The 13,720-nt window shown below is 39.0% G+C and overlaps 1 protein-coding gene across 1 annotated transcript in view; it reads left to right on the plus strand.

The window, feature by feature from the left end:
* Nucleotides 1–408: 408 nt before the first annotated feature.
* Nucleotides 409–13,720, plus strand: part of LOC115230407 — a 44,176-nt gene continuing 30,864 nt past the window's right edge. Inside the window, exons 1-3 of the mRNA XM_029800604.2 lie at nucleotides 409–519; nucleotides 7,971–8,045; nucleotides 9,810–9,956. Coding sequence (XP_029656464.2) covers nucleotides 409–519; nucleotides 7,971–8,045; nucleotides 9,810–9,956 — 333 coding nt within the window. The remainder of the gene's footprint in view (nucleotides 520–7,970; nucleotides 8,046–9,809; nucleotides 9,957–13,720) is intronic.

Raw genomic sequence — 13,720 nt, forward strand, 5'->3', positions numbered from 1 at the left:
CAAAATGTGGGAGTAGTTAGGAATCTAAATCGTAGGAGACAGACACACAACTTCACTTTTATATATAAAGATATATGTATACATTAATACATACAATGAGCTTCTTAAAGTTTCCGTCTACCAAATCCACTCACAAGGCTTTGGTCAGCCCGAGGCTATAGTAGAAGATAATTGCCCAAGGTGTTGAATTGTTCAACTAAAGGCGGTGCTCCATCATGGCCACAGTCAAATGACTGAAACAAATAAAAGAGTAAAAGAGTAAGTAAATAAATGGAAATCAAACTCGTGGGTATGTTAAATTAATAAAGCACTAAAAGAGAATGACCCTCCCCAGATACAATAAAAAATGCTTCAACACACAGATTCACATAAAGAATCCTGCAAACCAGTTGCAAAAATGAAATAATAATGTTATTTCTTTATTTTCTTCCATTGCAGTACATCGGTTCATTCTCAGTGATTGGAGTAGACCAAGGTATGAGAACTAATTTTGTGAAGAAGCATCTCGAAGACATGAGGGTGAGTCTGGGCTTTTTGGACATTCTCAATTCTGTGGTTGTTGTTTTTGTTGTTGTTGTTGTTATTGTTTGTTTCAGTTGTCAGTTTGTTGTTAGCCATGCTGGTGCCCCACCACGAAGGGTTTTTTTTGTCGAACAAATCTGTCCTGGTAATTATTGCTTCGGTGCTTATTCTGTCCGTGTCTATGCTGAACCACGGAACGACATGGACGTGAACAAACCATCACTGGTCTTTGAACAGTGAGTGAGACAAACAGTATAAACACAACAACCTACATACATACACTCACACACATTCACGCCCATACACACACATATACATACACACCCATACAGACATACACACACATATACACACATACACACACTCATTCACACATATACACATATACACACATGCATACACACCCACACATACCCATACACACTCATACATAAACATACACACATACACACACATATACATACACACATATACACACATACACACACTCATTCACACATACACACCCATACACACATACGCTCACACATACATACACATATACATACACACCTATGCAGACATACACACATATACACACATGCACACCCACACCCACACACACCCACACACACACACATAAGCACACATACACATACACATACATACACACACACACACTTTGTAAGGAAGTTTTACTTCTTTCCGTTTTGTCTTTGGTCAGTGTTATTTCCTACGTGAAGGCACATGGCCTAGGGGTCAGAGTCTTCAGCTCATGATCCTAAGGTTATAAGTTCAATTTCTAGCCAAGCAATGTGTCCTTGAGCAAGACTTTTTATTTTCACATTGCTCCAGTCCACTCCGCCGGCAAAAATGAGTAGTACCTGTAATTCAAAGGGCCAGCCTTGTCACATTCCATGTCACACTGAATCTCCCTGAGAACTACAAGAAAAATTGAAGTACGCCTTTGACAATTCTTGAACATAGGGAACTTCTGTTGTGTTTGACTTTTGGCCTACCCTTATGATTTTACTTCTCTTTCTTTTTACTCCCACCACCGCCACCACCTCAGCCTCTGCTTCTCAGGGAGAGCTGAACAGTGTGTGGGGGGGGGGTTTGCATGTATGTGTGTATATATGTGTGTGTCAGAGAATCTTCAGGGAAGAAGCACCTCCAGTCCATCTCATGCAAGTGTCTTGGCCCTTAAAACTTTTGGGACACATGGTGTTTTGGTATGTGTAGCTGAAAAGACCCCAGTTTTTTTTTCAGTTGAGATTCAACTTGAGGGGTGCATGCAGAAAACAATGGATAAAGTGCCTAAAGCTACTTTATTAGTACCATCATCATCATCATCATCATCATCATCATCATTTAACGTCTGCTTTCCATGCTAGCATGGGTTAGACGATTTGACTGAGGACTGGCAAACCAGATGGCTGCACCAGGCTCCAATCTTGATCTGGCAGAGTTTCTACAGCTGGATGCCCTTCCCAATGCCAACCACTCGGAGAGTGTAATGGGTGCTTTTACATGCCGTAGTATGGGTTGGACAATTTGACTGAGGACTGGTGAACCAGATGGCTGCACCAGGCTCCAATCTTGATCTGGCAGAGTTTCTACAGCTGGATGCCCTTCCCAATGCCAACCACTCGGAGAGTGTAATGGGTGCTTTTACATGCCGTAGTATGGGTTGGACAATTTGACTGAGGACTGGTGAACCAGATGGCTGCACCAGGCTCCAATCTTGATCTGGCAGAGTTTCTACAGCTGGATGCCCTTCCTAACGCCAACCACTCCGAGAGTATAGTGGGTGCTTTTACATGCCGTAGTATGGGTTGGACAATTTGACTGAGGACTGGTGAACCAGATGGCTGCACCAGGCTCCAATCTTGATCTGGCAGAGTTTCTACAGCTGGATGCCCTTCCCAATGCCAACCACTCGGAGAGTGTAATGGGTGCTTTTACATGCCGTAGTATGGGTTGGACAATTTGACTGAGGACTGGTGAACCAGATGGCTGCACCAGGCTCCAATCTTGATCTGGCAGAGTTTCTACAGCTGGATGCCCTTCCCAATGCCACCACTCGGAGAGTGTAATGGGTGCTTTTACATGCGTAGTATGGGTTGGACAATTGACTGAGGACTGGTGAACCAGATGGCTGCACCAGGCTCCAATCTTGATCTGGCAGAGTTTCTACAGCTGGATGCCCTTCCCAATGCCAACCACTCGGAGAGTGTAATGGGTGCTTTTACATGCCGTAGTATGGTTGGACAATTTGACTGAGGACGGTGAACCAGATGGCTGCACCAGGCTCCAATCTTGATCTGGCAGAGTTTCTACTACAGCTGGATGCCCTTCCTAACGCCAACCACTCCGAGAGTATAGTGGGTGCTTTTACATGCCGTAGTATGGTTGGACAATTTGACTGAGGACTGGTGAACCAGATGGCTGCACCAGGCTCCAATCTTGATCTGGCAGAGTTTCTACAGCTGGATGCCCTTCCTAACGCCAACCACTCCGAGAGTATAGTGGGTGCTTTTACATGCCACCGGCATGAGGGCCAGTCAGGCGGTACTGGCAAAGGCCATGGTCAAATGGTTTTTACATGCCACCTGCACAAAGCTATATATATATCTAACTAGCACTCCATCGGTTATGATGATGAGGGTTCCGGTTGATCCGATCACTGGAACAGCCTGCTCGTGAAATTAATGTGCAAGTGGCTGAGCACTCCACAGACATGTGCACCTTTAACATATTTCTCAGGGAGATGCAGCATGCTACAGAGTGTGACAAGACTGGCCCTTTTGAATTACAGGTACAATACATTGCTACCCAGCTGATTGGACTGGAGCAATGTGAAATAAAGTGTCTTGCTCAAGGACACAAGACATTGCCAGAAATTGAACTCACAACTTTGTGATTATCAGCCAAATACCCTAACTACTGCGCCTTCACATATATTATATAGTTTTATATTATATCTACTGAAGGATGATCTCTGATTGGCTCTTACACTTCAAAACCAATCAATCATGTTTGTTTGATCTGGCTGATGGATTGACCTCAACTTGTATCACTTGGATGAGGGCTAAACCCCTTACACTCTAAGAAGAGCTGACCTATATCCAGGCCATGACCATGCTACATTTACTACATCATAAGCACTACTACTACTACTACTACTACTACTATTACTACTACCACCACCACCACCACCACCACCACCACCACTACTACTACTACCACTACTACTACTACTACAGCTGCTGCTGCTGCTACTACTACTGCGACTGCTGCTGTTGTTGCTGTTGCTACTACTACTACTACTACTGCTACTGCTGCTACTACTACTACTACTACTACTACTACTACTACTACTACTACTACTACTACTACTACTACTGCTGCTGCTGCTGCTGCTACTACTACTGCTACTACTACTGCTGCTGCTACTACTACTACTACTGCTGCTGCTGCTACTACTACTGCTACTACTGTGGCTGTTGCTGTTGTTGCTGTTGCTACTACTACTACTACTACTACTACTGCTGCTGCTGCTACTACTACTACTACTACTACTACTACTACTGCTGCTGCTGCTGCTGCTACTACTGCTGCTGCCAAAACCACCCACTCATCAATCCACCCATCATTCTTAATAGACCATTTTATACCATCTGTTGTCCTCATTAGCAAGGGACTTCCTGTACCAGCTGTATACAGGTGAAAGGTCAAGCTGTCATCTTAGGTAGTAGTAGTAGTAGTAGTAGTAGTAGTAGTAATGGTGGTTCTTGAATGGTGAAGATGGTGGTGGTCCTATTGGTAAGCCATATGGTTGCAGTGATGGTGCTGCAGTTGTGGTGGTGGTCACATGTGGAAGTAGTGATGGTTAGTGGTGCTGATAGTAATGGTGGTATTAGTAGTAGTATTTCGTCTGCCGTTGTTACGTTCTGTGTTCAAATTCCGCCGAGGTTGACTTTGCCTTTCATCCTTTCGGGGTCGATTAAATAAGTACCAGTTATTCACTGTGGTCGGTGAAATCGACTTAATCCATTTGTCTGTCCTTGTTTGTCCTCTCTGTGTTTAGCCCCTTGTGGGTAGTAAAGGAATAGATATTAGTAGTAGTAGTAGTGGTAGTCATGAGTGGTGATGGTGGTGGTTGTGAGTGGTAACGATGATGGTGTTGGTGGTAGTGGGGATGATGATGGGGTGGTGAGAGTAGTAGCCCTGAGTAATGATGATAATGGTGATGATGGTGATGGTGATAGAGGTGGAAGAGATGATGGTCTTGGCAGTGGTGGAATGGTGATAATGCAACTATTTGGTGGTTGTGTTGGTAGTAGTATTAAATCAACACTGAACTAACAAACCTATGATCAAAGGCGTTCCGGATGTGACCTTCCCATTTTTTTTTTTATCTAGATGGCAGGTGTGCTTTGAGGGAGATTTGGCTGTGATCTTTCCTGTTTGGTTGCCATTTATCAATTTCTTCAATTTTTATTCTTTTACTTGTTTCAGTCACTTGACTGCGGCCATGCTGGAGCACTGCCTTTAGTTGAACAAATCAACCCCAGGTCTTATTCTTTGTAAGCCTAGTGGTTATTCTATCAGTCTCTTTTGCCGAACCGCTAAGTTACAGGGATGTAAACACAGCAGCATCGGTTGTCAAGTGATGGTGGGGCAACAAACACAGACACAAATACACACACACACACACACACACATATATATATATATCTATATATATATATTGGTGTTTGGAAGGATATCTAGCTGTAAAGACCTTGCCAGAACTAACCTCGCCTGTGCTTGTGCCACTTAAAAAGCACCAAGTCCACTCTACTGAGTGGTTGGGGTTAGGAAGGGCATCCAGCTGTAAAAATCCCTGTCAAAACAGTCACAGAAGTCTGGTGCAGGCTTCTGCCTGGCCCTATCAAGCTGTCCCACCCATGCCAGCATGGAAGGCAGATATTAACCCTTTAGCATATCTGGCCAAAAGTATTCTGCCTGTTTTATGTTCAAACAGGCCATATCTGGTCTCTCACACCAACCCTACAATATTGTTTTAAAAATTAACAGCTACCTCATCAAAATCTCAAAAGCTACAAGATAATGCATGATTAGTTCAAAACAATGTGGATGAAGAAGCATTAATTTTGGCAGAATAATGCGAACACTAAAGGGTTGATGATGAATTATTCTCTAACCAATATATTTACATGACTGACAGGCAGGAACCTGTCCAGTTGCTTCCACCTACATTTTGGCATAATTAAAATAATATTAGGTCATCAGCTAATATTATTTGATTTCCCTCTTCGCATATTTAATTTTTCGGTTAAGGTTTTTAATTACTCCATACATTAATTAATTATGCACTAAGCATTAATTCTCTGATGTATCTGTAGTTTGATTATTTCACTCTTTGGAGGCATCAAATTGCATCAGACTGCCGATATAGTTCAGAAATTAATACTATGTTATGCATAATTAATTAATACATGGAGTAATTAAAAATCCTAACTAAAAAAATTTGATGTTTGGTGCATGATTAGTTAATTAATTTGAGCAAATTGCCAAATCTCGAACTAATCATTTTATATATATATATATATTTAGGCGCAGGAGTGGCTGTGTGGTAAGTAGCTTGCTTACCAACCACATGGTTCCGGGTTCAGTCCCACTGCATGGCACTTCGGGCAGGTGTCTTCTACTACAGCCTCGGGCCGACCAAAGCCTTGTTAGTGGATTTGGTAGACGGAAACTGAAGGAAGCCTGTCATGTATATATATATATATATATATATATATATATATATATAGATGCTTGTGTGTCTGTGTTTGTCCCCACAAAATCGCTTGACAACCGATGCTGGTGTGTTTATGTCCCCCGTTACTTAGTGGTTCGGCAAAAGAGACCGATAGAATAAGTACTGGGCTTACAAAAAGAATAATTCCCGGGGTCGAGTTGCTCGATAAAAGGCGGTGCTCCAGCATGGCCGCAGACAAATGACTGAAACAAGTAAAAGAGTAAAAGAGTACTATATTTTTATATATATAAAATGCAAAAATGGGACAAGAACAAAAACATCCAGACACACGATAGAAGGAAACTTGGACAGGTCATTTGGAGTTTTCTTTCCTCAGTCATTAGACTGCAGCCATACATTTTGAAGAATTTTTAGTCGAATGTATCAACCTCCAGGGCTTATTTTTTTATACGCCTGGTACTTAGAGATGTAAACACACAGCATCATTTGTCAAGGGTTGATGGCAGGACAACCACCAACACACATATATATATATATATATATATATATATATATATATATATATACATATTATTAGTGAATTGAAGAAATGGAGCTGAACGAAGATTGAACAGAAATCGTTTTATTTCATTCTACACGTGTTTCGAAAGGCACAATTTACCAAAATCCGATTGAAACGTGTTTCTACATCGACACACGTGTAGAATGAAATAAAACGATTTCTGTTCAATCTTCGTTCAGCTCCATTTCTTCAATTCACTAATAATATTAAAATTCAATTATCCGCACCAACGCACGGTTGCAACACCATATGGTTGTACCTCCAACCGTGCTGTCTTCTGCTGTGATTTTTGCTACCAAGGTATCGGTTAAACTTTTGATTAATCTGCTACAAGATTATTCATCTTTCTATTTCACATAATATATATATACATATGTATATATTCTTTTACTCTTTTACTTGTTTCAGTCATTTGACTGCGGCCATGCTGGAGCACCGACTTTAGTCGAGCAAATCGACCCCGGGACTTATTCGTTGTAAGCCCAGTACTTATTCTATCAGTCTGTTTTGCCGAACAGTCTGTTTTGCCGAACTGCTAAGTGACGGGGACATAAACACACCAGCATCGGTTGTCAAGCAATGCTACGGGGACAAACACAGACACACAAACATATACACACACACGCATATATAAATATATACATATATACGACAGGCTTCTTTCAGTTTCCGTCTACCAAATCCACTCACAAGGCATTAGTCGGCCCGGGGCTATAGCAGAAGACACTTGCCCAAGATGCCATGCAGTGGGACTGAACCCGGAACCATGTGGTTGGTAAGCAAGCTACTTACCACACAGCCACTCCTGTGCCTATATATGATAGGCTTCTTTCAGTTTCCGCCTGTCAAATCCACTCACAAGGCTATATAGTAAAAGACATTTGCCCAAAGTGCTGCATAGCAGGATTGAACCCAGAACCATGTGGTTGGGATTTTTTGTTAACATCTTCAACACTTCCAGCATTAAATGTGTTTGCTCTAACTTAACTGTTGTCTTTTATTTTTGTACTTGTTTCCAGATGCAGATGGCGTGTCTGAGTAAGCCATTTTCCACCCCCCACCCCCCCTTCCTCTCTCTCTCTCTCTCTCTCTCTCTCTGTTGCAATAATTCTTTTCATTGACTTCTCTTTCCAGGATGTGGTGAAGAGTATCAAAGTGTTGCTGGTCATTTCATTGTCTGGTGTGAAAGTATGTAGTAGCAAAGGGGAGGTAAGTAGACTTGTTTGCACCAGAAGCAAATGCCTCTTTCTTACAGGTTCAGTAATCGGTTCAGTGAACTAAGGCGCTGAACCGTTGACCACATGATAAGTTATAGGGATGTAAATTCACCAACACCATTTGTCAAGCGGTGGTGGTGGGGACACACACAAACACACACACACACACACACACAATATTTACACATACATACATACATACATACATGTATATATCATGTGACCGACCAGACCATCAGATGTTGCTACACATCGCTGGTCACAATGCGTTCGCATTGTTTTAGCCTGGTCGAAACATATCTACGTTTATCTAAGTTTACATATATAAAAATATATATTATATAATTAGGGCTTAGTAAAATAAATTACTTTGCCACATACTGAACTTTCTAGAAATAGCAGCCAAAAAGTTTTTTAGCCATTTCCACTACTTTAAGAAAAATTCTCCCAGATAATGTTTACTCAAAAATAAGTTATATTTGAGTAAACATTATCTGGGAGAATTTTTCTTAAAGTAGTGGAAATGGCTAAAAAACTTTTTGGCTGCTATTTCTAGAAAGTTCAGTATGTGGCAAAGTAATTTATTTTACTAAGCCCTAATTATATAATATATATTTTGAATACGCCTTAAATGGTCCTTTTACATACTGAACACTACTTGGTGAAATTGATTAATAACTAATTAATTTACCCTCAATTATTGATATAAAAATATATATATATGAGGATACACAGAATGGCATTTAAACGCCGACTTATACCAGGGGCTACCAAAAGTAACATTGAAGATACGGTATAGAAGGATGAGGCTGGCTGGACACTGCATCAGACATACCGATGAAATTGCTAACATGCTAGTGCTCAGGCAACCAACAGAAGGATGAGCAAGAAGGAAGACAACCTATATCAACAACTTGGTGGAGGTTCCTGGTATGGAAGGGTTTACATGAGCTGAGAATCATTATGGAAGATCGAGATGAGTGGGGGAAATGTGTGGAAACAGTCTTGGGGCATCCTGAGGGCCGACTTAGATATATATATATATATATAACAATTAAGGATAACTTCTTAATAAGGAATCTTAACAAGAAATTATCAGGTAGTTAGCGTGAAAAACCTCATAAGAGAAAAATTCGAAAATTATTTTTTTTCTTTTGAACATATTAATTTATATTGTATAGAGGGCATTATTACACATAAATGCCTCAATAAAAGGGTGAAATTAATTAATTTTACCAAGTATGTAAAAAGACCATTTATGGTATATTTAAAACATTATGTTATATAATTAGGGTTCAGTAAAATAATTTACTTTACCACACACCAAACTTTGAGAAATAGCAGCCAAAAAATCATAGCTATTTCTTCTACTATAAGAATCTCCTAGACAATGCATACTCAAAAATAATTCACACAGGTTATTTTTCCCTCCATACCTGTGTGAATTATTTTTGAGTAAGCATTGTCTGGGAGATTTTTCTTATAGTAGAAGAAATAGCTAAGATTTTTTGGCTGCTATTTCTAAAAGTTCGGTGTGTGGTAAAGTAAATTATTTTACTGAACCCTAATTATATAACGTAATGCTTTATATATATATATATATATATATATGATATATAACGTTCACATACATATATCTATAACGCTATGCATAAAAAAATAACATAAAAATAATATATATATATAAAAAAAAATATTTATAAAAGTATGAAAATTTCTAAGCTCATCACTAAAGTTCGTCTGTTTGTCATTGCAGAGTGTATACATGGCTCATGCCTTAAAACGAATATCCTTTGCGACCTGTGACCCGGATTATTGCCAGTTCTCTTTTCTTGCCAGAGAGCCAAAAGGACAGATCAATGTTCAGTTCTGTCATGCTTTTGTCACCCGCAACTCTCCAGAAGTAAGTATTGTTTCCGTCTTTGTGGGTGGGTCATTGTGCCAATGATAAAACACACATTGGTTCAATTTCACTTAATTTTTTTTTTATTAGTCAATTGGTTGGTACTCCGTTGGCTAGGATGACGTGCATTTCAGTTGATCCGGTCAATGGAACAGCCTGCTTGTGAAAATAACATGCAAGTGGGTGAGTACTCCATATGCACCCCACAGACATACAAACCCTTATGTAGTTCACAGGGAGATTCGGCATGGCACAGAATGTGACAAGGCTGGCCCTTTGAAATACAGGTACTCTCTCTTTTACTTATTTCAGTCATTTGACTGCGGCCATGCTGGAGTACTGCCTTTAGTCGAGCAACTCGACCCTGGGACTTATTCTTTTTGTAAGCCCAGTACTTATTCTATCAGTCTCTTTTTGCCGTACCGCTAAGTGACGGGGACATAAACACACCAACATCGGTTGTCAAGCAATGCTAGGGGGACAAACACAGACACACAAACACACACACACATACATATATATATATATATATACATATATACGACAGGCATATATACGATATGGCTGGTTTAAGCCCTTAACACTCAGATTACTCTCTCAAACATGAAGCTTATTCATGTTGTTTTGAATTAATCCTGCATTATCTCATTGCTTCAAGATTTCAATGATGTAATGGTTTTATTTTTAGAATTATAAATATATATATATAATTATATACATCAAAATAAGCAGCAAGAATGACTCCGGTGATTTGGTGCGATCGTTTCGTACTACATCATTTTATTAAATGTTGTATTACAACAGTTTTGGAATGCTGGGCACTCATCAGTCAGTTGTAGAGGTTTTCCATTAATACAAGAATTTTCATATCAAGTGGCAACATTGTAGAGAGGGTGGATACATGGACAGGGATGTGGATTTGAATTTTAGGAATATTTGGGGTGGTGGAGCCCATCAACTGACTGACTGAGATTCAGTTGTTCCAGACTACTGTAGGGTTCTGAGAGGGAAGAACAAATTTATGTCTATACTGGAAAAAAAATTTTCCAGCCTCCCATAAATATCATAAAATAATTTCTAAAAAATCAGTGAGAATTTCATATTCCACTCTCCCAAATATGGCTACCATAGTAGCTAGACTTAATAGTAAAAACATTAAGTTAGCCAGGAGTGGAATGAATAGTAACAACAATGATAGTAATAATAATTGTAAAAATAGCAATAATAATAATAATAATAATAATAATAATAATAATGATAATAACATTGATGTAAATAGTGATAATAGCAATATCAATAATAGAGGTGGTATAGATAAAAGTATGGTAGGTGATAATAATGAAGATGAATTAATAATTAGTAACCCTAGTTTGCATAACAACGTAATTACTAATAGTGAAAATAATACTAATACTAACAATAATTTAAATAACAGTAATGGAAGTGAACTGTCCTTAAATAATTCCAGTACCGGACACTATCCCCCCAGTTGTAATTGTAGGATTAGATCAAAATGTCCGTTATCTGGCCTTTGTTCTGTCCAAAACGTGATTTATAAATGCACGATAATAACTTCAAACAATAGCTTTCTTTCTTTATTTTGGTTCTTCGGTAGATTTTAAAAAACGTCTAAACAATCATTTTTCCTCTTTTAGACTCAAACATAAGGCAGGTTGCACAACATTATCTAGTAAAATTTGGGAACTAAAATACAATAATATAGAATTCAACCTAAAGTGGGATATAGTTAGATGAGCGCAACCTTATAGAAATAATAGGGATGGTTGTCAACTTTGTTCTATGGAAACTTATGAAATTTTGAAATATCAGGGTAATACAAATCTGTTGAATAACCGTTTGGAGCTGGGAGTATCTTGTATACATCGTACGACCCGAACGTTTAAATACTTTAAATAATAATTTTGTGAATATTCCTATATTTTTCAAATTTTAATTCTTTATAACCAAATAAAAAGGAATATACCATACTAGCTTTCAAATTAACATTTGTAGATGACTAAAATAACTTCACTGCAAACTTAAAATTGAATTCTTCTTTTTTTCTAAAATTAAACTGTATGAATCAAAATAGTTGGAATCCTAAATAGTATGAATCCCAAATAGTAGGAATACTAAATAGTATGAATCCTATGTCCCTAAAGAAACTATTCAGTTCACCTTGATTATCTCACTTCTATTTCTTAATATATAATTAGTCTAAGATATCTTTACAAAATATATTTAACCAAATAGGAACGAATATACCATACTGGTTTTAGTTTAACACCCATAAATGATTAAAAAACTTCATTGCAAACTAAAATTAAATTCTTTTTTATAATGTTCTCCAATACTAAGTAGTACTGTGCAGGTGGCACGTAAAAAGCACCCACTACACTCACGGAGTGGTTGGCGTTAGGAAGGGCATCCAGCTGTAGAAACATTGCCAGATTAGACTGGAGCCTGGTGCAGCCTTCTGGCTTCCCAGAACCCCGGTCGAACCGTCCAACCCATGCTAGCATGGAGAACGGACGTTAAACGATGATGATGATGATGATGAATGACATTGTAGGGGTAGGTGTGAGAAATCAGATCTGGTCAGTTTGGCCATTAAAACAGGCAGAATATTTGTGTCTGATATGGTCAGTTTGAATGCTAAAGGGTTAATCAGTTGGTTAAACAATTGATCAGTTGTCTGTCAAAGATCTCATCAATACCTTACCCACAGATTTGCTTTACACCTGGAGGAGAGAGGCATGCCATTGATGAGGTTACAAATGGCAACAAAAGGATTTTGACAAACTTAATTGCTTGATTGCTTAACAGACCTACTAAGCAAGCATTAGGTTATTGATTGATTACATTACTAACTAGTTGACTAATAATAAGTGATTGCTCAAGATACAAAAAGACTATTCTTTGTATGTCCGACAGGTTTTGAAAAAAAAAGAGGTTGATATAGTATATAGGTTGATGTAGTATATAGCCGCAGGAGTGGCTGTGTGGTAAGCAGCTTGCTAACCAACCACATGGTTCCGGGTTCAGTCCCATGTGTGGCATCTTGGGCAAGTGTCTTCTGCTATAGCCCCGGGCCGACCAATGCCTTGTGAGTGGATTTGGTAGACGGAAACTGAAAGAAGCCTGTCGTATATATGTATATATATATATATAAGTGTGTGTGTGTGTGTCTGTGTTTGTCCCTCTAGCATCGCTTGACAACCGATGCTGGTGTGTTTATGTCCCCGTCACTTAGCGGTTCGGCAAAAGAGACCGATAGAATAAGTACTGGGCTTACATAGAATAAGTCCCGGGGTTGATTTTCTCGACTAAAGGCGGTGCTCCAGCATGGCTGCAGTCAAATGACTGAAACAAGTAAAAGAGTAAAAGAGTATATGTGTGTGTATGTGTTTGGCTGTGTTGCTATGAAGAGATAGTGACCATAGCTTTGTTGTTGGTCATTGTTTGCATATTGTTTTTATTTTTAACCCTTTTGAGACACACAGTGTTTTGGTCTGTATATAAACTTAGATAAACTTAGATATGTTTCGACCAAAGATTGGTCCAGGCCATGTCTAACTTAATAGCACCACCTGATAGGATTATTTGAATCCTGTTTAAGTCAAGTTTTGTTTATGGTCCATTCAAGTAGTGAGTTTTTGTTGGGTGAGTTGTATCCAATTATGGGTGGCTTATCTGGTATTCCTTGAAGGAATCTATCCAGACTCCGTTTAAAGTTGATGGGATCCTTTTCCTCTTTGATCTCT

This window comes from Octopus sinensis, unplaced genomic scaffold, assembly GCF_006345805.1.
Source record: "Octopus sinensis unplaced genomic scaffold, ASM634580v1 Contig15476, whole genome shotgun sequence".
Taxonomy (NCBI): domain Eukaryota; kingdom Metazoa; phylum Mollusca; class Cephalopoda; order Octopoda; family Octopodidae; genus Octopus; species Octopus sinensis.